At 36.6% G+C, this 26,661-nt stretch overlaps 2 protein-coding genes across 3 annotated transcripts; both read right to left on the bottom strand.

The window, feature by feature from the left end:
- Positions 1-913: 913 nt before the first annotated feature.
- LOC124163471 (D-aspartate oxidase) lies at positions 914-26,629 on the bottom strand. Of its 2 annotated transcripts, XM_046540395.1 has the most exons (7): positions 26,533-26,629; positions 16,895-17,209; positions 15,788-15,911; positions 10,374-10,519; positions 9,901-10,057; positions 7,361-7,651; positions 914-1,187 (listed from the first exon to the last, which is right to left on the bottom strand). In XM_046540395.1, exons 2-7 carry the CDS (start codon positions 17,098-17,100, stop codon positions 1,062-1,064), a joined length of 1,050 nt encoding a protein of 349 aa, XP_046396351.1. In that variant the 5' UTR covers positions 17,101-17,209; positions 26,533-26,629; the 3' UTR covers positions 914-1,061. The 2 variants fall into 2 exon arrangements, with proteins under 2 accessions (XP_046396351.1, XP_046396350.1); XM_046540394.1 differs by lacking the exon at positions 26,533-26,629 and having other exon boundaries at positions 16,895-17,847.
- Positions 17,697-19,918, bottom strand: LOC124163470 (SRSF protein kinase 3). Its single transcript, XM_046540392.1, has one exon. The coding sequence runs from the start codon at positions 19,688-19,690 to the stop codon at positions 17,882-17,884; it is 1,809 nt and encodes a 602-aa protein (XP_046396348.1). The 5' UTR covers positions 19,691-19,918; the 3' UTR covers positions 17,697-17,881.
- Positions 26,630-26,661: the final 32 nt, after the last annotated feature.

The raw sequence follows: 26,661 nt of genomic DNA, 5'->3' as shown, positions 1-26,661 counted from the left end.
ATATCCCCCCCAGCTTTCATTCCTAGCTGCACCCCTGATTTACACAATATGTAGTATCACAAGATGCTCATGAGAAGTTCTACTTTGGAGGTTACTACAAGGCCATAGCCAGCGATAAGGGTCAAACTCGCCCAAATTTTAGGTGAGACAGTCCCCCCTCCGTATTGACCACTTACATGTATATGCTTTCAAAGTGTCTGCTGACGGCATTTCCGTTAGCTCACGCCAGTCCCCTCCATTGAAGACTGCTACGCATGGCGTGTTGGTAGGCTAGTCATCTTAAGGCCAGTGAGTCCCAGTTAATTCGGCTTCTCAGTCACTCTCAACAGCCCTCTTCAGGATAGCTAGACTGCACGTAGACGCATAGAATCGCCTGAATAGCCAAACCATAATTTTAACTTTTTACATCACAAGATGGTTTTGTTTTTTATGTGTACAATCAGTTTAAATAATTGTTTAACTTTGCATGCATCTCCTTGTTTTATAACAATGAGTAAAGGTAACACAAGATATCTTTTGCCTCCCCCCCCTCCCTTTAGTTTTTTCTTTATCCGCCAATGTTTCAGAGGCCTTGTAGGGCCAAGCCAAGCTGCAGGGAAATGTAATGCATCCTTTAAATGGCACACAACAAAAAAGCAGCATTCATGGAAATAATGCTGATCACGTTTTCTGAGACTACTAACGTGTAGCATCCACTTGTTTTTTACTATATCCCATATTTTATTAAAATTAAATTTCATGAAAAATGACTCAATGGAAAATCATTGCCTAAATACCCGTCGAACACTATTATTAATACTTCAGACCTATCATTTCGACCCCTTTCATCTTTCATGTAAGTACAAATTTCTTTCGCATAACTAATATACAGAAAAACAACGAACACATATGTAAAAGGATAAAACGATGAATGTGAGGTTGATGATTTTAATTAACAGGCATATACAGACAGAAATTTAACTGAAACACTTCACCCAGAAACCACGGTATAACAGGAAGACATTAAGCTCAAATCAACAATTTCTTGTGCTCATTTCAATTCATACAATAGTCTTATTATATTACAGTTTGCTGAGCTGATTTCCACCACTTCTGGCATGAAGATGGCGAAAAACGTTGACAGCATGCTTTGCAGTTCCAGGTGCGGTGGTGACACCATACCCACCATGCCCATAGTTATGCACAACCTAGAACCAAATAAACATAGCAACATTATAAATATGAAATAATCCACCATTTATGCCATTACTGTAGGAATTATCTATGCAGTTCATTCAGACTATTTGATGCAGAATACATATATATGCTAAATCTTGACTTTCTTAGTTTCTTGCTATCGAATTTCTCTCTCTATAGTGGATGTTAGTAACAATGCAGGTAATTATGCTACATAATTTTATTATTGATAAGGCAAACAATGACTCATGACTCTGGACTTGGAATGAACTTAGGGTCCATTAATTACGTTAGGTGATTTTTGGCCATTCCCCCCACAGCGAGATATCATGAGATTTGGCGCGACCCCCTCCTACTAATCTCACAAGAGATAGTTCAAATTGCGTATTTTCAGAGTAAATACATTAATCTATGCTTCAATGAGTTGGATTTACAAAAAAAAAACAATTTGTTCAATTATTTTTATTTAAGAATATGGTCTTTTTCCCAAATGATGGTAGGTGACCTTGAACATGCTTGTATCCCTCTCATTCCTCAAGCCAATCACAGAAAAGAGGCATGCAAAAAGGTGGAGGTGTCTTCAGTCTCTCTCTGACTTCTGTATGGTTAACATTGCCCTCCAGCTCACAGTGTTGTCAAACTGTCTATTAATTTATTTTTCAACTGCAGCAGCCAATTTACAGATAATATACAGTGGTATATGAAAACATAAGATGGTACATATAATGTTAGTAAAATAACAAAGGGGAGTGTGATAACGAAGAAGGTTAGACAAAGTAAAGTGAACAAGAGAAAGACGACATATCAAGGAACCAGGAGAAGGGAGGCCTGCCTGTGGATTTATGGAGGCTGTCAAAAAAGAGGTCTCATTCGGATGCAACTTGATTTCCAAGCCGGGTAAATCTTGCAAGAGTCGAAGTTGGTTGCATAGCTAATTCATATAAACATGGCATGATAGACCGCAAACCAATGCCGCTGGTAGGGTTATACACCCTGAAAGGAGGGAGGGAGCCCAACTATCCTTGGAGTCCACGATAATACAGAGTCCCTGCCAAGAAGGGTCAAAAAAAGGTTGGTGCTGAGAGTGCGTGATTATCTGCAAGACCCTTCTTACCACTAGCATGCCCGACCAATCCTTACATCCTATTATACCCAAATGGGTCAATTTGACCCAATATGACCATGTCTGCATATTTCACTCAAAATATTCAATTCCTTCCCAGCTTCATTCAAAATATTGTTTATAAATCATTTGGGAGGGTAGTAGAAAATTTAATTAGACTAAAAATATTAAAATTGTAGTTGTTCAACAATTTCTATGGTGTTACGGGAAACTAGCTTCCACAAATTTGAGAATACATACCTATCACTTTTCATCTGATGGGTTTGGGAGGTACAATGAATCTCAATGGCATCAGGTTTTAAAAAATATTCAATAACATTTTGACAAAAAATCAGTATAAATAACACCGTTATATTGAATACAAAGGGAAAGTAGAAAGGTTTCAAATGGATATGATAGTCTGGGTCAAAATGAGTCATCTGGGCATGGCAGATATAAGTGATGAGAAAAAAATTAAGAAAAATAATAATATCAGGCCTAACTTTTGCAAAGTGGTAAACCAAACTAAATAATTAAAAGTTATGAAATATGAGTCTAAAATTTTACTTCCTTTCAAAATACAGTGAGTCCTCGTTTAACGTCACTTACCGTTCCTGAAAAATGTGACGATAAGCAAAATGACGTTAATCGAGACATAATACAGTGGAAGCCCCTTATAACGACAGCTGTTGGGAACAGAGAAATCTGTCGCTATAGTGAGTTGTCGTTGTTACCGAATGCAATTACATCGTCACAAAAAAATCACTCATCAGGCGTCACCACGGCTGTTTCTGCCGAGAGGCGAAAATTGCAGCATGATAGCCGTTTTAAATCATTATTTTGAACATTTAATTCACTAATGTTCATATTCACTTGCAATCTATGATCAAATCATATGTAATTATGCAGGATGCTATATGCCGAGGCATTAAGAAGTCGATTTTAAAAGTCCCAGCTTCAGACTCACTCGTACTGAACTGTGCATTATGAGCTGTTATTATCCTTATTTCTTAGATGCTCCAAATATACATGTCATAACTACCAGTTGGCTATGGCTATGCATAAGACTATTAAATGCTAAAACTTCGGAATCTGTTCAAAAATTCATACCTTCTATCTTTCCAAATAGTAATGAAAATGATGGGTGGCTGCTGCAATTGGGTGACGAAAGGAGCGTGATAAAAAAAAATTTACGGTTCCACATGGGCATTGCAATTCTATCTTTTTCAGGTTAACGGCGGAATGAAGGTGGAAGTAATCTTCTTATGCTTCAAGTCTGCCTGTATGAATGGTTTACTATCGTGTTTCAAAACAGCCGACTCAAATGCTATCGGAATCATGAAACCGAACAGCATTACGGCATCTAAAAGCATATTAGTCATATCAATTATCTTCGGTGGAAAGGGTGAAAAACTGCTTCAAATAAATAGAAGGACAAATGAAGTCCACTCTTTGTCTGTCTGTTAGCAAAATTTATGTTTCGTAGAGATTCACGCAATCAGACGCAATATCAGCGGACGTAGAGACCTCTAGCGGCAGTAGCGCACACTTTTTGATAGGAATGCTGACTGGAACTGAAGAACGCTCGTAGTGTTAGGCGGCAATAACACAATTTTAACGTTTCTTAGTTCTATTAGTGGGTGGGCTGGGCAATTGTCAATGAATAATAGTAAATAATAGTACTTTTTTATTCCTTCCACCAATCCTGGCATCAAACGCTCGTAACCACTGCGTGAAGATAGCAGCCGTCATCCAAGCATTTTTATTTGCTTCGTAAGTGCAAGGGAGAGTTTTAACTCCCTTAAAACATTGGGGATGGGCGGATTTCCCCACCACGAACGGTTTTAACTTATCTGAACCATCCATATTGGCGAATAAAAGAACAGTTACGGGGTCTTTACTTTTTTTCCCTCCTTTGCAGGGGTCCGTTCGAGTGGCGAGAGTTTAGCCCGGGAGAAGGTTAAAATATATGCCCGTCTCATCCGCGTTGTAAATATCGCAGGGACTGTAATTGTCCATATAGTCTTTAAGGACCGGAGCCCAGCCTTCCACAGCATTAACGTCAACACTTGATGATTTACCGGATAGTTTGACAAGGGATATCCCCTTCCTATTTTTAAATCGTGCAAACCATCCATCCGAGCACTTAAAATTGTCTTCACCAACCCTCTCACACAAATACTCAGCTTTAGCCTTCATCATTGGGCCGGTGATAGGAATCCCTGCGGCTCTTTGCTGGCAAAACCACGAGAAAAGAGCAGTTTCTAGCTGCGGATGCTCTCCGGGCCGCAAGTGTTTTTGAGTGCTTGGACGCCCTTCTTTACGCATTGCCGAACGAATTTGTTCTTTTTTCTTTAAAATAGTGAACAATGTCGATGTATTAATTCCAAATCGCCTCGATATTTCACTCTTTGAACACTCTCCACTTTCACAATCTGCAATAATTCTCATTTTGGTTTTTAAATCCAAGGACTTGCGTTTACCAGCCATGGTGCTAGCAGACGGGCGGAATTATTTTTAACCTCACTGCGGAGGCGCGGGAGGGAGATGACAAAAGAGCAATGAAATGTGTACTCGAGAAATTTATTAAGGAAAGAAGAATAGGAGAATACGGAACATGTAGACGTCGACGTTGGCGGAAAAAATGCCGTTTTAAAAGCATTGAATTCCAGAGATGTGGCACGTGGTCAAAAAGTCAACCTGTCGTAATTACGAATGGCGCAAGAGAGGAATCGAGCCATTATCGCTAATACGAATTTATTTTACATTTAAATCATAGGGTTTAAAATGGTTCCTTGGGTAGCTGTCGCTAATTCGAGCTTGTCGCTATATCCCGTACTCGTTATAAGGGGCTTCCACTGTATCCCATTAGAAACAATGTAAAAAGTGAATATCGGCTCCTAGACCTCACAATTCCTATGCGAAAAAATTTTAGCGTATAATATCTGGGACATTTTTTACGATGGGAATGCCAAGCTATGGCATAAATACGAGTTCCTGACTTCATCGACGACAATAGCAGCACTGACGTAAATCCTTCTCCATTGACCATTGTTGTATCTTACCGCATTTGCTTTTCGGCTTCGCTATAGTGGTCGCCCGGGCGAGAGTCGCCTGGGCATCATCATCGCTTAAACATCGTCGCAGTTACAGGAACCAAAATTATTGTGAACACGGCGAAAACAGTGACGACAAAAACTCCGCGTTCTACACGGAAAAATTCCTTGAAATCACTTTTTAGGTTCCTGAATACCATTATGTCAAGTAAAACCTTGCGCACCTGCATAAGAATTCATTTAGCAGAAAATTTGCTAAAACCGTAATCGCAATTAACAATAAACACACCGTTTTACACTTCGTTTAGACTGACTGTATTACCGCCCACAAAACGAACAACCTGCAACGCCCGCCGCTTCGCGTTTTTTTCTCGCGCGAAATTTAAAAGCCTTGACGTTATTGCGAAGCGAAGGTGCGACAAACAAATGACGGTCTCAAAACTTTCGTGACGTTATCACGAAATGACGTTAAACGGAGTGACGTAGAACGAGGACTCACTGTAATCAAAATAAATATTCTCTTATGGGTCAAATTGACCCAGCCGGGCATTCTAGTGTTAATGAATGTACTGCAAGAATGCTCTGTAAAGAGGGGATGGAAGAGTCTCGTGGGGCTCAGCCATTCATGCTAAGGCAGGAACTCCATTGTCTCGAAAGGTTTAAATAGTGCCAACAAGCACAAAGTTCAAACTTGTCCTTTCATGCTTCCACTGTCAAAGAAAAGACATTGCATTTAGCTGTGAGAATGAACATTGAATATTCCATGCCTTCAATGGTTGGATTGATTGTTTCAAAAAGAGACGTGAATTAGTTTACACATTTGTGCAAAGTGAGGCAGGCAGTGTTAATCTTGATGTCATAGAAACTTGGGAAAATAAAGCCTGCCACAGCTGCTTGAAGGTTACAGCTCCAATAAAATTTACAATCCCTATCACAGTGCTTTATTATTCAACTTATAGCTAGATCAACCATTTGCCATTAGGAAAAAATGCCTTGATGGTAAATTAAACAAAAAAAAGACTGACATTTCTGTTATGCAGCAACCAGAGGAGCACTGATCCACTAATGCCTCTTGTGATTGGAAAATCTGAACACCCAAGATGTTTCAAGAATATTCAAACCTTTCTCTGTCAATACACAGCTAACTTTATAAAATGACAAAATCTATTATGAAACCTTTTTGTTTAAGTTTGATGACTAACTAGGATGAAAAAAATAGAAAATTTTACTTTTTGTCAATCAAAATGCTACTCATCCCAATGATGCAAGTTACCTAAGGAACATTTGGGTTTAATTACACTATAACGTTTTCAAGGAAGTACATTCAATTTTTTTGTGGTCCCTTCAAAAACGTACCAACCAAGAAGTGCTGTACTAAAAAACCTAAAAATTGGCACTTTATGCCTTCATGTCTTTACAAAAAAATCCTTTCCCAAAAGTTAAAAGAATTTGTGCAAATACTTAAAATTAAATGATGAATAATAAAAAATTGAAGCAATTACTATTATAGTTAATAACAGAGATAATTATTTTTTCATATATATATATTACATATTCCAACAAAGTGAATATTTTTCCCATAGAAATAACATGATTTGCTGCTGGTCCTGAGCTGAGGTCATATGATAGCAGAGATTTCTTCAATTAAGATGTTCATGTAGCTTAAGAAACATAATCCTTCAACGAAGATGGTGAAACACCCAAACTTTCACTATCTCACCAAATCATATCTTAACGCAGGTCCATGTTCAGCTGTATCTTTATGTCATTACCTATAGCTTTGCAGGTGGCGTCATCCTGATGATGTCAACTGCATTGGGCACAAAAAGCTGAAGCTACTAACCTCAAGATACAGCAGAATCCAAAAACTTGTGAGGACTCACTCATAACGTTATCATCAGGTCAGTACTAAAAATAAGGCAATTGCTACCTTTAAGTTACACTCTTTTGTTTTCATTATGGCAATATTTTCATACTGCCCTGTAGAATCTATATGATTTTTTATCACACTGTAGTATCTAGTTACCTTCAATGTTCCACCTCGCTTATTCGGAATAGAAAGAACTTCTGCTTCCACACGAACAGGATGACGGTGAGGGCGAAGACCAACCCATGTTTCCAATTCTGGTGCAATAGCAAGCTTCGGCATCAGCTGAAAACATTCTTCTCGTATCTTTTCAGAGTCCCACTTGCTCACCGACAAGTTGTAATTGCTGAATTGACGACATCCACCCAGTGTCACACGACCACGGCCACTTGGAATGATGTATGTATCATGTTCTGAAAAAACGAACTGGGTGACCCAAGGTGCATGGACCTGAAAGAGGAGATTAAGGAGATCATAAGCTTGAGATGTGTACTCATCTATGCTATTCACAAAATGATAGATTGAAGAAAAATTACCCAACATATGGGGCAGCAAAAAGCTTGTGCAGCATGGGAAATATGTACCCTCAAATGGAATCTTCCACCATTTAAGAGTTTTTACTAGTGAACAATAGTGATATAACCAACAACTGGCTCAATTTTACAGGCAAAAGGAGACTAATGCCATCGAACGATGCATGTATGTTGAAGTATGATTTTTTTCTTTTAATAAATTTGTCATTACTTTTCTTTGTCCAGGAATAATTACATATTCCCACAAAAATTATTTTCCACATTTAACGCAAATGGATGACACTGATGTTATTTCAGCACTAATGCTATGAAGTCAATTCAATAAAGAACTAATTTTCTTAAAATAGAAATTTGACTACTCATAAAAAAACATATATGTACATTATAATGTCACCTCACCATCTATGCATTTTTGAGCGATTTCAATTATAAAATAAGGATCCTTTGAAATGATAATTTAAAAACGTCTATTGTAGCACTGTAGACTATGAGTGGCAAAAATGTGAAAAATGAATACTCCCCGTGATATTTCAGCAGCGAGACCAATGGAAAGAGCAGCTGTTGTTTTGGTGGATTTAAAATGAAATAACCTTTAAATAATACATAAATACTAAAGCATTGTTTTTGTTAGACGAACCAAATTTTCCTTACATAAAAAGTTATGATAACTTATACAAAGTGAAACGTGGCAAGATTAACATCATATCACTTTATATTTGCTATTAAATCTCAAGGATCATTTATATTTATGTAAAACTATCCATTTGTCATTTTAGCCATATTTCAAAATTTAGCATAGTGTAAAGCGGAAGACTAATTCACAACCTTACATATTATGTCACATTTACCCTTACGCTTTTACCGATGTTCATTCCCATGGCAGCGGTTACTTAAGGCTAAAGGATGATAAATCGTATTATATATCATACCCTTTCCAAGATTTGTCCCCAGAGCGCACCTACCCTCATTGAATCGTCACTTTCCACAAGATTCGACGGTGTTTATGTCGATGTCTTAGTCAGACCTCATTCGTGATACTAATTTAAAATGTAAGAACACTTAAGACCCCTGCAGTGGTTATGGCTCATTTTTATTTATTCTCGCACTGGTCCAGGATCTAAACATTACAATAATCAAGTACTTCCAGTGACCAAGTCTCGCTCATTTTTCGGTTTAATTTTTACATTTTAACTCTAAGGTTTACATATTTTACCTCTAACAGTACACCACTTCACTCTTTTCTGCCCCTTAGAGTCCTATGATCACATGGCAGCTTGGGTAATAAGTAAGACTTGTTCCTCTATCCCAACGAGAGCTGTTAAGAATGAGTGAAAGAAGCCAAATTAACGTGGACTCCCTGGCCTAAGCCATGACTAGCTGTCTTTGATGGAAGGGACTGGCAAGGGTGAGAATGGAAGCAGAAATCCTGAAACTTGAGATTTTCGAGACCAAGCGAACCAATGTTATGTTTTCGTTTTTACTCATGTGCCTTTTTTATCTACAACAAACGGAACAACAGCCTTTATACCCTTACTGAAAATAATTTTCTGGTATTTTCTAAGACATTTTTACTATTTTTTGATTGTGTTTAGTTATCGGCAAATCCACAAATGACTGGACACTTCACCACTGATATAAATTTTCTTGCTCCACCAATGAGGACAGCTGAGTATGTGAGAGAGAAAACCTTCCAGCTCTTGCAAACCCTACATTTGTGGTAATTATACAACTGCATAGTAATTCTCAAGACCAATGGGAGCAAAAAACTGCATTAGAATGTAATGAAGCAAGACACTGTAGGCAGGGTAACAATGACCCAATGGTGATAATTAATAAATATGTATCTGTACCATTTCCTCTTTCCAAGAGCTGTAAAAAAACTAAAGGCAATAAAAACTTGAAGGACAAACACTCAACATTTACAATTTTTGAGTTATGGGTTGCATACTACTACTGAATGTGCATTGGAAAAATGATTATGGCCCAAAACAGCCCCCCTACACTTTTTAAAGACAATATTTAGGTGAAAATGGAAAACTGATACATACATAAATGGAGATTAATGGTAATTATGAGCCTTATGAAACTATAGAAGAAATAAAATCAAAGATAGGGATGGAGATAACTGATTTAAAATGACATATTATGGTTTACATAATCTCATACCTTGATAACTTGCCCACGGATGGGCACCATGAGACGATCTTGACAAAGATGTTCAGCACTGAGTCCTGAGCAATTCATGATCACATCATAATCATCTGCCAACTCCCCAAATCTTTCAATTTTCTTAGTTATGACTTTCCCACCATGTTCTTGAAACCTTAACATAAAAAAAAGGAAATGTTCACACTCTGCAGGGTATGTCATCAAATGATACCTCACATTGCTATAAGACTCAGATGATCAATAAAGAGATTGAACTATTGAATGCATACTTGGCAAATCCCATAACCAATAAGTAATAACACATACTCATTAATGAGGTTCTGACCCTCACCACAACCATTACAGAACAGTACAGACATGAGCCATAAAACCATTAACTAAAACCATGAGCTGTGACTACTGTTATACATAACAACAATTCAAAAATACTACGTTGAATTAATGAGACATGAGAGATATTATGAACTTACCTTGCCAATGCCCAAGGAAGCAATCGACGACATTCAATGCCAAGAGTAACACAGTATGAACCATATTTCCATTTCCCAGGAAATTGTTGAAGTTCCTCTTCAGTAGCATATCTATGAACTGGTGCTACATCCTCCATGTATTCACTCTGAAAAGCAATGGAATTCTACATTAAAATAAATTCCAAATACATAATTTTTAGAAACAATGCAATCCTGATTGAACTGATTCCTTAATTTCAAATACAAAATTAAATTTTCAGGGCTCCCACTTTACCTAAATAATGAAATTCACGGTTTTTTCCAGGTTTTCACGTTTTTTTTTTAATTAAGTTTTCACGGTCTCAATGTCGTCAAATTCATGGTCCGTTTACAAGTGAACAATAGGACAATCACTAGCCGTATATTAATAAAAATTAACGTACGCGACATACGCCGTGAATGTAAACGCAGCAATAAAAAGCGATATCTGTTATGACGTCAACGTTTGGAAAATTCAGGGCCAACTAAAGGCCCAACCCAACCGTGCTCTTGCCCAATCGCCGAATACCATGGTCTCCTTCAATATGCCAATGCCCTTAGGACCTTTTTCCGTCTGAACACCGGAAGACCTTTTTTAATTCCTTGCAGAGAGATTGTTTTTTGTGCACGTTGCTATTACCGCACAGTAACCAAATTTCCCTTACCCAATCTTTCTGAGATCGCGGAAAATATTTATTAAAATTGTTTATAGAAATGTAATAAATCAAAAAATCAATTTCATATAATTACATATAATGCACTTGGTTTTAAATACATCAAGACAAAATAAATATCAGCTGAAACACTTTATTTTCACTTTTCCTTTATTATTCAAATAAATTCAAACGAGGTGAGCGTAGTCTATTGAGAGCTATTGCCATAAATTGAAAGCCTATTAGCGGTAGAAATGTTTCCTTAAGGAAAATTCCAATGGCAAACTCATATTTCGAAGCATAAGGCATGTGCCCTAATTTTGTGTGGGAACCGAACTTTGAGTTACAAATCAGATAATTTTCGTAAATGGTTCATTCTGGGTGCATTAGAAATGCTAGTTATTTCAATCGTCCTTTTCCGAATATAAGTCCATCCCAAGCTATCACTAAAATTAAAAGGCTTAGACAAAATAACAGACTTCCGCCATTAAAATGGAAAATATCGGTCAATGTGTCGTCATATAGTACGGACCAATTACTACACTTTGAATATTCGTGTGTAAAGAAATGCGTCGACTAACAGTCTGCGCGTGCCTGACCATGAAGCATGATTAACATATTGAATTTGATCAGTCAATCGTAGTATTATTATCAAGATTGAGATATTTTTAAGGTTTCATGGCGAAATTCACTGCTTTTTCCAGGTTTTTTCACGGTAGAAGAAATTCACGGTTTTAAGGTTTTCATAGTTGAGTGGGAACCCTGATATTAGAATAGAAAAACTATGACATTATTATGATGATAAACATTAATAATTTACAACAAAAAAACTTCTCTGAAATAGAGCTGTCCATAACTATATTGTACCTTTAGTAATTGCTATGCCGATAGAGATATGTGCACTTCTTCCATACTTTCTCAGTTATTCTCAAAAAGCAACATAATCACCACAGTGACGAACAATAATGATCATATTGCCGGCCTCGGTGGCGGCGGGGTAAAGTCCTCGCCTGCCAAACCGAAGGTCGCGGGTTCAAGTCCCGCCAGGGTAAGTTGTCCTTTCCCAGGGCATGGATGTATGTGATTATTAAATGTAATCAACCCCAATGTAAAGGCCGAACAGTGCTGTTTTCGATGGTGTGTGAAATAAATAAAATAAAAATAAAATATGAAATAACTGATCAGTTTACCTTGCTATCTAACTGCCTTTGGATATATAGCATTTGAGAATATCAATATGCTATGTACACTTACTGATTACCAATTATACCAAAAAAATACCAACAAGTTGCTATGTAAAGTGAAGTAGCCCCATATTTTGTGGCATTGCTTTTCCACATTCTCCTGATATTAAAAAAAAAATTTATTTATTGAATCATTCAACAACCGCCAAAACGGCCTTTACATTGAATAGACAACTTAAAATCTGCAGCTTTAACAAATATAAACTAAAATAATATTATAAATTAAAAAATTTAAAAACGTTTTTCTTGCCAACTAAAAAGAAGGAAATAAATTTCTCTGTCCATACACAAGCCTCGATATGAATTGTTACGCAAATGGTAACTCAAATGGGGGCTCAGCAAAATACACTAGCCCGAGGCATCATTTTCTCTCTTAATCCCTATTCACAAGTTTAAATGTATCCCAGCATATAAATTCAGGAATTCCCAGTACTTCCCCTACATTGCCCCACATACTGAAGTGCCTAGTCCTCTATTTGCAGCAACCAATTTACTGCAAGCTAATTAATAAGTACCCTTTCAGGGTGTCCAGCCAATCAAAGCAGAAAAATTCATCCATAATTCCTGGTTTTCCAGAGATATTTTTAAAAACTCCAGGCTAATATTACGTGATTACTGGAATAGATAGGAATTGAAAAACACCCAAAATTACAACAACACTTTAAAAAATATTATATTTATGTATTTACAAGGAATAGATTAGTTAGCACATGTTGTATTTGAAATTTAAATTTATTCAATGCATATAAAATCGTTTCAGGCTTGATTTTGTGGAATTTTGCTATATCCATGATAAAAACACAAATGGTAATTTCCACACAATTTAATACAACACTCAACGACCAACCATGGTTTCAACACTTAGTGTCATTTTTGTCCTTGAAAATGACACTTAGTGTAGAAACCATGGTCGGTCGTTGAGTGTTGTATTAAATAGTGTGGAAATTACCATTGGTGTTTTTATCATGGTTATTCAATGCAAGCCAAGCTGCTGCTTTGACCTCATATGTAGATGCTGACATCACTTGGCATTCTATTCTTCGCGTTTTTGAATTTTACTAGAGTCAAGAGTGCCAGACGTTTCAATTCTGTTGTCTTATCTGACACTCCACGTTTCAATGTGGCTGTAAAAACTCTACTGAGCTACTGCACTTAAAATTACGACAAACACATTTTAGGCCAGAAAACGGGTGTTGAACTGGCAAAATTATGTGTGTAATGAATTTGAAATTAAAGATTTTGAAATTCCAGGTAGGAGTAAAAATTCATGAATAATTCATGCATAATTCAAGGCACTAAAAATTCACGCACAATTCCAGATTTTTTTCAGTCACTGGACATCCTGCCTTTACGTAAAACCATAAGAGATGAAAGACCAAACACTGAGGATTCAAGGAAAAGAAATATCATGAGCTGTAATATTAGTTCCTATCATGACCATCCTAACAACACCAATTTTACCCAACGGTGAAACTCTATCTCAGAGAGATATCAGTAAAACATATTTATGACCACAGAAGAATGGCCTGATCAAAGTGAGACCTTGATAAAAGAAATAAAAAAAGCTGTCACAAAGATAAGCACAGTAAAAAAAGTGCATTCAGGTGTGCAGTTTCGTTTATGCAACAAAAAAAGACTATCAAAGTGCTTCTCTCCACGTTCATCTCGGACTGTTGTTCTCATGACCAAATAAGATAAGGTTCACCAACTAGCTGCAAAAAATAGCCAAACACTTATTGTTAGTTTAAGTTTAAGGACTTGTATTGTCTAAACGAATCAACCAATTTAATTTACACAATAAGCAAAATAGAAGCAGTTTATTTCTACATCAGATCATGTCCAAAAAAACCTTGAAATTAATTTAATAATATCAAAATCTAGGTTGTAATAAATTTTATTAAAATGGAAAATTGTGTTTATTTCAATACCATTTTTTTGTCTAAAACCATATTCCTCCACTGAGAGCACTTGCTATTCCTGTCCTTTTCGTTCCCATAACTTGCAGTTTTTATATTAGGGAGCTAAATGTATTCCTGTTCACAGAAAGCAAATTGCTTGTACAACTAACATAATGAAGTTGGTGTAAATAAAGTAAACATCTGCTTACTTGGAAAGCAATAGCAAGATTAAAAATTGATCGGTACAGTAGGGTGTTTTCCTATTATTTTTTTATTGCCTAAATCGAAAGATTATTACTTCTGGAGTACACATATCACGCTCTTACATTTTTAAATGATGATACCTGTTTTTCCCGATTAAGTGAAAAGTGAAAAATTTCAAGCTCGCGAAAATGGGATGGCTAAGTATGAATGCTGGGAAACGCCTGTGTGATGTAATTCTGGTTCCCGCTGCCGCTGTGGTAGGTGACCTTGCAAGCATGCTAGCAGGTAGTGCTTGGCTTAAATAAGGATTATTAATACCCTATCAAACGAAGGAAATTTGCCGACCTTCCGAGGCAATTTTAATAAATGTTTATAAAGAGATGTTTCCCTGAGCTCTGTGCCCCATGCATGCATTGGTAATCTCGGAGGATGTAAAGCTTCTATCTACTCGTATATAATCTAGGTCCCTGCTACGTCACGTGGAGTGGCATCGCACAGCTGCCAATCTGGCCTTTATAAAATGAGATTAAAATTGACCATTAACATTCGTCTAAGCTGGGATTTCTAAAACCAAATAATTTGTATAGTATAAATACACTAATGGTGGGTAACGAATCGCAATCAATGCCTTTAGTTTCCTTTGATGAAGGAAACTACCCTGTTGTGCACTGTATAATTTAAGCAATGCAATCATTCAAAAAATTTCATGGCTAATAATATTTACTATTTATAAGCACGTGTTGCTACAAGTATGGGCAACTTTACAGTGGGAGTGGGAAGAGGACCTGGCATGGTAGCCACCAACTCCGCAATAGTATAAGTTCATAATTCACATGCTCTTATGTTTCTGTGCGTCACAATGCACATTACAGCCTCCATGCATGCCTCCAAGACTCTTTCTCTTTCTAGTTGCTTTGTTTTGTTCCCCCTAGCTAGGTGCAGAAAAATCTACGTCCAGCATTGCCCATAATATAAATAAATATTAATTTCATCTCTTCCTGTTCCCGTATTTGATAAACTATTGATGCTCTATCTGAATACTCAAAATAACTGCACTTAGTAAAATATACTGCACACAACAGCACAAATCAATTTTCCATTGAGCCATTTATATCCACGGTAGCAAAGGATTGAGTTGTTTCCAACAAGTTAATAAATTTTAACAACACAAACAATTTGTTTTCTTCAAAGAGTTACAAATAATCTGAGCTTCCATATAACAAAAATACCAAGTACATACTCAATGTGGGGCTACAAGTTTTGGGTACTCTTTTGAGAAAAAGTTAAGTACAAGAAATACTATGGACAAATGGAAAATAATTCCCCTTCCATAAAAGATAGTTGAGAAATACGTGTAAATAATACAATCTAGTGTTCAAAGAAAAAAAATTATTTACCCTGACCAATGATGGTACTGAGCTCGACAAACGAAAACCTGAGTACTGGAAAACTCCTGCATTTTCACCATCTGACGAGATTCTCAAACTATCATAATATGAATAGGCATCTCCAATCCATTTCCTGGAATGAATCAGGGAGTTAGGTTAGAATTTTGAGTATTCTCGATATGAATACAAGTCTGAAATTGGTGATAAATATAATGCAAATAACAATTACGAATACATTATCAGCAGAATGAGGACACATCCTACCAGCTCGACAAGCTATATATTATCTTTTTTTCATGACAGACCACTTGCCTTAAACTTGACGCCAAGTATAATCCTTAAATTTCTCTTCAAGGTAATTAATGCAGACCCTAAATAATATTTGCTTGTGACTCTCAAAAAACTATATCTTATGACAATAGTAATTACAAGCAATCATTTTAACAAAAATTGATACCGAGATGAATGGTTCAGGCAAATGTTGCCAATCAGACAAAAGTATCTAATCTCAACATATAGAAATTTTAGATAATAGCATACAATTAAACTAATAAAATGTCACAAAAATGACAGGAAGTGATCAATCTTCTCAAGACAGATGATGGTCCAAAATATGTGTGCCAATACAATACATTCATTTGCACAAGGTAAAAATTTAATTTTGCTACATGTTTACATCCAAAATGTGAAGCATAAAAAAATAAAATTTAATATTTGAAGGAAAACAAAAATTGTAGCATAATGACCAAGTACATATGAGGGGGTGAGAAGTCAAAAAGTACAACAAGATCAACTGGATATTTAGTACTGCATTTGATATTCCACTCGATGTCAGCACAGAACAGAGAATCGCTCATATCCCTTGGCCACAAAGTTTGTTATATATTTCTTTTATCAATCTCTGTTTAGAAAGAAAATCACTAGCATCCCTTGGCTTCTCACCCCCTCATGTATAAAATGACAAGAAAGTAGCTGATGGCACCATCTTAAAATGCATCTATGATAGCAGAAAATTGACTTATTCAAACTAATAACAAGATTTCATTATGCATTCAGATATTATCCATAGTCTACCCTATTCTGAAAATTCTAATACTGAAATTGCAAATTACTTACTTAGTGATGTCAAGTGAGGGGCCATAGAAGGTGGAACTGGGATAAAACAGCCCAGCAGCTCCATCACTTGTTGTCTGTTGATTGAAGAGATGAGCGATGGTAGTGAAATTGGCATTGGGAAACTGATTTTGAAGTTCCAATGCTGTAGTCAATCCAACAACACCAGCTCCAAGAATGCAAACATTCATGGCCCCTCTTGAATCCATAGCATCAGGACCAGGTTTCTTAGGAGCCAAACTCGTACGATGCGAGAGGAACTAGCGTCGGAAATCGACTACTGGACGACGCTTAAATTGATCTGAATTGACCCGGCAACTGAATCAAGTAAAGTTTATTGAGTGGCAACCTTATCTTTGATTAATGGTATCAGACCACTTGAAGGTCGGTCTGCTACTGTGCATGCACTTCCACCTTCCCGAACATAATGAATCGTTTAGAAAAAAAAACAAATGTATTTTCTCATTGATAAGCAATAAACCTACAATTAAAACATTTTATCGTTGCCAAATGTCTTCTTCCAATTATACCGAAGTTACTTAGCCCGATTCCACACTATAAATGTTAACAACAGCTGCAACATGCTCTAGGGATAATATATCATTTTTGTTAAAGCTTTCTTAGGTACATCTGAGCTATTATCACAATACGATTCATAATTACCCAGAAGCATCCACGATTTTGCACTCACACACTAAAAAATTAACCGGTCATTTAAAAAATTACCCAAAAACCAACTGCAGGTTGAGGGATTTACTTTGGTGTGCAATTCTGAACAGTAATAGCCTGAAATTTTTTTACGCACTACGTATGGTGTAATAATTTCATCGTTGAAAACTGTATAAAAACTGAATTTCACTAACTTCTGGCTGCTTATATCAAATGATGGCAATAAATACCTAAGTAAAATGATTAAAGTACAGGGAAAATGTTTCTTGTAACTAAATGGGCTGAATAAATAAAAATTAGGATGGATTCTTATGACTGTCTCTATTGCTTGAGCCACGGATGCTTGAGGCATTCAGCAGCCGTAGCCCTGCGTACAGGATCGTAATCAAGCATAGGCTTCAGGAATGACGCAAATTCTCGAGCGTCCTTGGTACTCCATTTATACTTTTCCTTAAGAACATCAACTAATCCCCAAGACTTAAGGAAACCGATATACCTAAGTTCACATTTCTTGTTGAAAAACCTAAGGGAATTCTTACCTGACAGCGCAATCCTACGAGGAATATCACCTAGAAGTTCAATAATGTGAGCAATATGATCATCGTCACGAGAATACCCATCCCCGGCACGAGGTTCGAATAAATAATCACCCGTAGCCAACTCGAACGCCATACATGCAGTGCTCCAAATGTCTGCTGCTGTGCCGTAAGAGGAACCTAAGATTACTTCTAACGCACGATACTGCCTTGTTTGAATATCCTCCGTAAAATGATGATCAACATAGCAAGCATTCCCTAAGTCAGCAATTTTAACATCTATTTTGCAGACCTCAAATGCCGGGTCCGGACGAGATTTGTTGGTGGTGGGAAGGCTGTCACCCTGCTCTGCACTATCACCGACCTTCTCCGTTTTATCAGGTGACGGGCAACTCTTTTCCTCATCAACAGTGTTACCATTTTGGCAAGAAGGAGCGGGATCCGTAGTGGAGTCATTGGGACTTTGAGCATCTCCACCACAGGGAAGAGAGGTCTTGACACATCCATTCTGCAAGGATTCCGGTTCAGTCTCGGAACCAGCTTTTTCGTCATCTTTCTTATTATCTTCAGGTTCAACGTTTGTCGACTCCGTTGTGTCATCTATCATTGGGATATGATCACCGCCTTCAGGATTTTCATCACCTTGGATGTGCTCCTCAGCTTCTTCGATTTGCTGCATTTGCTTTTTCAGCAGTTCACTCTGCCTCTTGGCTTTCTTTTTCAGCTTCTTCTTCTTGTTTCGGGACATCTTACCGCCTGAGCCTTGATCTCTTATTTCCTTAGGAGCAGTACTAACTAAGGAGGTTGGCAATTTGTTCCCGGTACTGTGCAGTTCCGTGGCTTCAAAAGCCAACTTACGAATATAGCTGTCATCAACACACAAAAGCACATTCTCCGGTTTAATATCAGTATGAATAATCCTGCATTTGAAATGAAGATAATCTAAACCTTCTAACACCTGTCGAATGATGGACTTAACGTTTTCAATGGGAATACCACGATAATTGCTCCTTATTATTAACTTCAACAAATTCTCACCCAATACTTCAAAAACCATACACACATGGGTGCCATTGACTCCACTGAGCTTGAAGTCGTTAAGTAACTGCACAGTCTTGTGTCTTTTAGGATCGTTAACATCGCTTTCGTTAACACGCTTAAGTAACTTGATTTCATCCAATGCAGTTTCGGTGAAATGAGATTCACTTTTGACAACTTTAAGGGCTACATATCTTTTATCCACGAGGTCCCAACAAAGCCATACTGTAGAAAAATGTCCCCAACCCAACTTCCGTTGGACATGATATCTATTAAGAAACAAGTCTCCTATTTTCACCGGATGATATCCACCCTTACAATAATCTTTAGGGTCTTCCTGCTCCTCTTCGTCAGAACTATAATCTTCGGAATCCTCTCCATCAGAAACAGATTCATAAGATGATGAATGGCGTGGTTCCAACCTGTTCGAGTTTGAAGGTCTAGATGTGGCTGGTCTATGTTCTTCGTTCTTTCCTATTCGCTTTGATCCCCTGTGGCGCTTCTTCTTCGCTTTTATAGCGAGTACACGGCGGTTGGCATCTAATTTGGTGCTCATTTTACGTACTTAGAGAAATTTAGAAGTAGAAATACGGAAAACTAACATAACATGAAGCGTTTTATCACAGTTGTTTGATTATGGCGGCCTGTACTACAGCAATTTCAGAACATTGCAGATGGCGTAGAAACAATAAAACAAATGCTGCGGAAAATGCGAATTGAAGGGTAATGGCGGTGAAGAACGCGCGAAATATAAAGATGTGTGCATATATAGGAGACTGTAAAACTAAATCCACTGTCTGAAAAGAAACTGCAACCCGTTACAAAGGAGGCCATACTTCACTTAATTAGCGGTTAAATATTTTTCTCCACTCACTATATGGAGCTGAAATAAGATGAAGTACCAATTGAAGTATTCTTTCGATTTTTCTTTGTACTAAAAAATATATTCAGTAACTGTGACAGTACTCCTACACTATCACAAATTTTGAAATCTTTCAGACAGGAAAAAAATCTGGGCCATTTGATATCATTTACAGTTCTTATAGTTTTTCTTTAATAATCGATTCATAGTTACCTAAAGATAGGTTTAACACAGCCCTCCCATCAATTCTCCTGACAGCTAATATTATTACGCTAACATAATTCTTCTGATTTGGGTGGATTGGAGGAGCGTGGGACGACTCCCATGGCAACAGGGGATCCATGGGTTAATCACTGGTCGGTATGCAGTCACTATAGTCTCACTGCCATTATATTATTAAATGATATTCAACTTTAAGCAGATCCAGTTGCTCTATGTCAAAACTAGGCCATCGTTTTAAACATTTTTTTTCTCTGAGGCTTAGGAGGAGGATCTAAACCCTCCCACTGCAGTTATGCCACTACTTCTGTTCTACCTCCTTGACCACTATAGCTCCATATATCTTATTTGTGGCCTTCCTCTGCAGTTCTTCCCAACATATTGTCCTCCAACGAATATTTTCAGCACACAATTGTCTCTCATAATGTGGCCCACTAAGGTGCTCTAAATTCTTCTCCAGTTCATTAGACTTCTACTCCTTCAAAGACTGACACATCATTCACACTAATATAAATGACTGATTTTCATGATGGTATGAACTACAACCAAAATGTCGGAAAATCACAAAAAATAATTATAAACGTCAAAGTTTAAAAAACTTAATGATTGACTTGAGGTGAATGGCATTGAAATGAAGAAAACTAAAGATGTATTCAATGGTGTTCAACAAAAGCCAATGACCGTGGAGAGAACAGGCTTCACGAATGTTTACAGCAAAGTAATGAATTTGTACGAAAAATTAAGTATCCATAGTTGACATGGTTCCAAGGAGGCTAACAAATAGTTGGAATTAGGGACCTAATGTGATTAAGTGACCCCAAAAATACATTAAACAACTCCCCACACCTCAATATAAGCAGTCAAACAAAAAATTACCAACATAACTTCCATTTTCACATGTGTGTGATGCATTAATTCCCTGGCAGTTTACTTTTTTCCACAGCCGATCAACAAAAGATTACCAATTAATGGAATCTTTCATTTCTCCTGGATGAAATTTTTGTAACATTCAGACAATATTAAAATGTATGATGTTAATTCTTCAAGAAAAAGGTAGTATGTCAGGTTAGTTCCGGAAAGCATTTGATTAGACTATGAAAAGGCAACAAAGGGAAAGTAATGGGCAAATTTACAGGTGGACTTTTGTTGGCACAAGTATCTCTAAGGCACACAAAACATACAGTACAACCTTGTTGGACTGGATCAAAATCAGAAGCAAAGCTGTTTTTATTTATCATACCCTAAAATCTCCAGATGTGCTAGTATGATTGTCAGAGGAATCTGAATCACAAGTCAATGTCATACAAGGGCGTACCCAGGATCATAACTAGGGGTGGGTCAAGCCAAGATGTGACATTTTAGCATGGAAAAGTGAATGAAACCAACAATTTAAGAAAATTATAACATCGCCTTATCAGTTTATGAGATTATTCCTTGAAAAAAGTTTCATTTTAGTTTCATATCTTATACTAATATATAACATTTTTTGTTGGTTTAAAGAAAATTTGTTGAATACTTTCGTTTCAATTCAGTACTGATTTTGCTTAAAGACTTGCGATTTTTGCCTCTAAGGGGGCTGCCGCCCCCCCTGGGTGTTCCCATGTGTCATACAAATTGACCAATTTTCCATACATGAAATTTTAAATGAACGAAAGTTTTAGCAGATGAAATAGAGGGAGGGACTGACCTTTACTGCCTTATTTTCAACTGCAGTTTACTCCCGCAAGTGCAATGTGGTTACAACAGATGGCCGTTACGATGCAGACAATGCAAAATATTTCTATTTATAAATAAATTTTTATTATAGTGTAAATCAAGCCTAAATTAAAAATAATACCATTTTAAATGTAATTTTAATGTTTTAGATAAAACTTATTGGCGATGTAATTAATCAAGCCCTTGTGTGCTAACTTGCACTGCACGAGCTCTTGTTTGCACTGAATGAGTGTGAAGAATGGTTGCGTTTTTACTGAAATTCACTGCTCCACTACTCTAAATGTTGTTGGGTCTCAGCCATAATTTTTTTATGAGATACTATAAAAGGCTTTTAGTATTGCTTGACAAGCTCTAGAAAAAAAAGGAGTGCATTCTCAGTTCTAAAACTTATACTGCAAGTAGCTTTTTAAGTATTCAACTCAGAAATAACATTTTATTAGTAAGTCTCATTTACTTCATAAAAATTTATGGTGTTAAAAAGTTAGTATTGACAAATTTTTCCAGACGTTTTACGGAAAGATTTCAACTGACTGTCTTTTATGATAGAAAAATTAAAAATGGTTTCCCATAGTTTATTTCATGCTGAACACACTGGTTTTTGAATTATACAGATATCTTTTAAAATAGCTTCAAAATTAAACTTCATGCAAACCAGGCTTTTCATCCAAATTTGCTCCGCTGTCCTTATAAAAATTGCTGCCAAAAAAACTATGGCCTGTAAATTTTTTCAAATAGTGTTTTGCCATTATCTATTTGTAGGGAACCAAATATAAAAAAATCAGGATAATTAAAATTGTCGAGCAACAAACTTCATTAATATTGGATGGTTAGAAATGTAATGACCTGTGTGTCATCTGCAGATAAATAAACATTCCTAAAATCTACCTCCTACATCCAACCAATTCTCCCCTAATAAGTAAGCCATGTATACAACATTAGATAACAGTTCAGTTATTACCCTGTGGAATTTCTTGCATACAACCTCAAGCAATATACTTTTTCTAATGTTAAATTCATACATTATAAAAACGAGTTTTGGAAAAATATTGCTATTTCAATTATTCTCCAGTACTCTTTATCTGAATCCAAGTAATTTACAAATCTGAATTACTGAAATTCTTAGGAACCTAACTCAAACATAACCCCAGCACTACCTGGAAATATTTTATTAGTATGTACTTAAAGTTTTTTGCAGAGGTTAATAATTGAAAAAATTCAAACAGATTCTATATAGTCTTTATTTATAGGCTTCAGAATTACCAATATACATTTTAGTACAAAATTTGCAATAGAAAATAGCAAAATATTCAAATACCTTTGGAGAATAAATAATATTGGAGAAGTACATTTAGAAAATAAACAGTGTAAGAGTTGCAATGGCACAAACAGCTAATGTGGATGATTAACTATGCTTTTATGAATATATGAGTTTATTTCTTAAATTTATGATTTACTATAATAGAGAAAAATCTCTAAGATCAAAATTATGACTAAGTATGAAAATTTACTCCTTCATTAATTCACATGACACATCAAGGGCAAAAACACAAATAAATCATAGGTAAGGGATAGGAACACATAATAGAAAAAGGACGAGGACAATGGTGCTAATATATCACATAGAAGACAGGACAATATTTTGAAATTTAGTTACTGAAAAAGATAAATCAATACCCTTATTACTGTTAGCCAACCATACCATTCTTGAAATTTGGATATTGAATGCACAATGTGCACTATGATGAAAAATGTGGAGTATATTCGATGATTGACATACATGAGGAACATAAATGTTTCTTAACTTCAATACCTCAGGTGAGTTCATATGATAATATAATGTTAAATTATAACATTAGGTTGTTAATCTCACTCCTTCCTGTATGAGTAGGTATACTGAGAGCAGATTATAAATCTTTATACGCAGTAAAATAAGATGGCCTAATTTGACTGAAATATGCCCCATGAATTTTCGTAGAACCATCTCAAGAATTTGAAAAAAGGGGTATTCAAAACAAGAGCAAATTAATGAAGTTAATACGGTTTTAATATGTTCAGAATAAATTGTAAAATGAAGGTGAGGAGCATACGACAAATCCTAATATTCTCATGACTTGGGATGATATCTTTTGCAAGTCCTTGAATCTAAGTCTTTTGCAATCATTACATGCATCTTAAGTTTTACAGATGCTGTTCTGGTTAATTATTGATTGGAAATAGGGTATGGAAAATGAAGAATGTCCTGAATCTCCAGAAGCCAATGGCACTACATTTGCACAGTTGAATGAAATGTCGTTATTTCCAGGGGTGGATTTGGCATCAAATTTGGGAGGGGGAGGGGATAGGGATAACCAGGGTCCGGGGAGTAACGTATACTCCCCATGAGGGGCGATCTCCTGTGTCAATGATTTTGCAGGGAGGACTATGCTCTACGATAAATAAAACTTAAATTTCCATCACATTACTGACTTGCATGCATATGCACTACCTGTATTCCTTCACAAGGATACAAAAACTATTGAACTAATAAAAATTTTGGGGAGGGATCGTGACCCCTCCTGAATCCGCTACTCGTTTCCCAACCAGATGTCGAGGGAGTTCAAGTTATCTTGTAGATGGGCTGTATAAGTGATCGAGTTAATTGTAGTAAGTGTCTATAATATTAGTAATGAGTTGAATATATTACCAAAGAGAGGCCCTCACTTTTGGAATGAGCAAAAGGAAAAAAAAACAAAATTTGCCAACAAAGTGACCTAAGACCCTTTCATTTCATTCCGAATCACATTACACATTTCCAGTGCTTCTCGGAAAGTTACCTCCAACTCAAAACTTTTCTGGATCCTCTGTTAAGCCTGACTGTTTTAAAGAGTGTTTTCCTGTCCAGTCATGAAGATAAGCACAAGGAAGTAATAAAGCCTTGGAAGACTATTTTCACTGCAACTCAAACATCAGCTAATTTAGTAAAGATTCCAAGTCAATATTTTACTGGGATGAAATATGCACTAGGTATTGTTCAGAGTTGGAAAATGCACACCAGGATAATACATGGGAGTAGTTACTAAATGGCAAGTAGAGAGAGACCCCCAAATATATCTATTTCAAGGAGTACTGAGTTTTTATTTCTAGTCTCTTAAACCAGCAAAAAACAGTGCATGATGGTAGAAGAAATTTTCGGTTAGTTTAGCAATAAATCATGAACAGAGTTAGATGGCAACTGCTGTGGAATCTCCTGGGTTGACTTTTCATGGGGTCTAGAGTTTCTGAGAGAAATGTATCGAAAAAGTTGAAAATATAAACACTGAATTCAGGTTCTTTAGCCGAGCCCCTCTCCTTCACCTTTATATGACCAGTGTCTAGGATTAGTTGTCGGTATACCATAATTTTGTACAGTTTGAAATTCAAATAACATTATTTTATTAATTGTTACATTGAAGGACAACATACAGGGAGCGAAAGAACTCTTAAGTTTGAAAATTGAAATTTAATACAGTCCGAGGTGGAGAGGAATAAGACATGAAAAGACATTCACAAAAATATAGGCGGCTGACAACATGGCAATAACAAAGATTTAAGTAATTCCAAAATTAAGCATCAAGTTGTTAGGTCACTCGGAATCAGCGAAAAGCATATTATATAGACGGCAAAAACACATGAATGGGCAACAGAAATAATTGTTCAACAAAGTTTTATGCGCAACAGGATAACCACAACAAATGCCCGAGCATAAATAAACGTAGGAATTATTTTTAAGGTGTAGTTGGTTAAGTCAAGGAACAGGATTACCATATTATTCAGACTGCCCAGTCATTTTGTAAACATTTGTGTATTTCCGCTAAGACCGTGCGTTTTGGTAATATCACCTACGGCAACTAAAAAACAATGATGCCGCTTGCCTAGCACAGTAAAGATAAGTGAGAACTGAGAACCATGGTAAAAACGGTGGAAGTATGGGTGGACCTTTGAGGATCTTAGGGGCGGATATAAAGATGGATAACGAGGAATTTCAGCCATACTTTGGACGAAAAAGCTGTCGGTCTCTTCCATGACTGCTTCATAAGAGCAATGGGACAAACTACCTTCAACTTCCACTGGGAGATTTACAAAAGCTATAATCTTCATCAAACCTCCCAGAATCATGAAAGGTGTGAGTGCAATGATAATTTTATATAAGTTCGATTAGGAGTATTAAATCTAGGTGATTCAGCTATTCGTGATTTTGAGTCACGTATATATAGCGTGTAATCGAGTATACGTTTGACAGTAGGGCTGCTCTTTTGCTAAACGAACAAGCATTACATAACATGAAATTCCTCTCCGATACATCACGAAATCAAAGGTGCTTGCTTCAGCCAAATGATTTGGATGAAAAGTTCTCGGGCTTTCTTTCCACCGGGTAATAAAATCCTTCTCCGCAGACGTTTCGATGCCCCTGCTGGACATCGAAACGTCTGCGGAGAAGGATTTTATTACCCGGTGGAAAGCCCGAGAACTTTTCATCCAACACCTACGCCGGGAAAACACCCGATTATTTTTTCAAATGATTTGCATACACACGCATCCTAAAACTGAGAACCTCAAGACTAAATTTCAAAATCTTTACTCACATTTACTGGCCAGAGGTTAATAATTCTTTCATTCTCAACTTCATCCACCCCACGAAAACATAAAGATAGCCGAAGATAATTATTCCCAAACGACCACCTTCACCCCTCCATACCCTACCCTGCCCTATC

Source organism: Ischnura elegans, chromosome 8 (genome assembly GCF_921293095.1).
Source record: "Ischnura elegans chromosome 8, ioIscEleg1.1, whole genome shotgun sequence".
NCBI classification, from domain to species: Eukaryota; Metazoa; Arthropoda; class Insecta; order Odonata; family Coenagrionidae; genus Ischnura; species Ischnura elegans.
Note: the sequence above shows the minus strand (reverse complement) of the source record. Positions and strands in the feature narration are given on the sequence as shown.

What these genes read in the sequence shown, in the direction of transcription:
- LOC124163470 (XM_046540392.1), bottom strand. Translation starts at nt 19,690, where the DNA reads ATGAGCACCAAATTAGATGCCAACCGCCGTGTACTCGCTATAAAAGCG.
- LOC124163471 (XM_046540395.1), bottom strand. Translation starts at nt 17,100, where the DNA reads ATGGATTCAAGAGGGGCCATGAATGTTTGCATTCTTGGAGCTGGTGTT. An exon ending in CTTCCTTGGGCATTGGCAAG is followed by an intron (nt 10,058 to 10,373) that starts GTAAGTTCATAA and finishes TTTTATGTTAAG; the next exon opens with GTTTCAAGAACATGGTGGGA. An exon ending in TCCGTGGGCAAGTTATCAAG is followed by an intron (nt 7,652 to 9,900) that starts GTATGAGATTAT and finishes CTCCTCTTTCAG; the next exon opens with GTCCATGCACCTTGGGTCAC.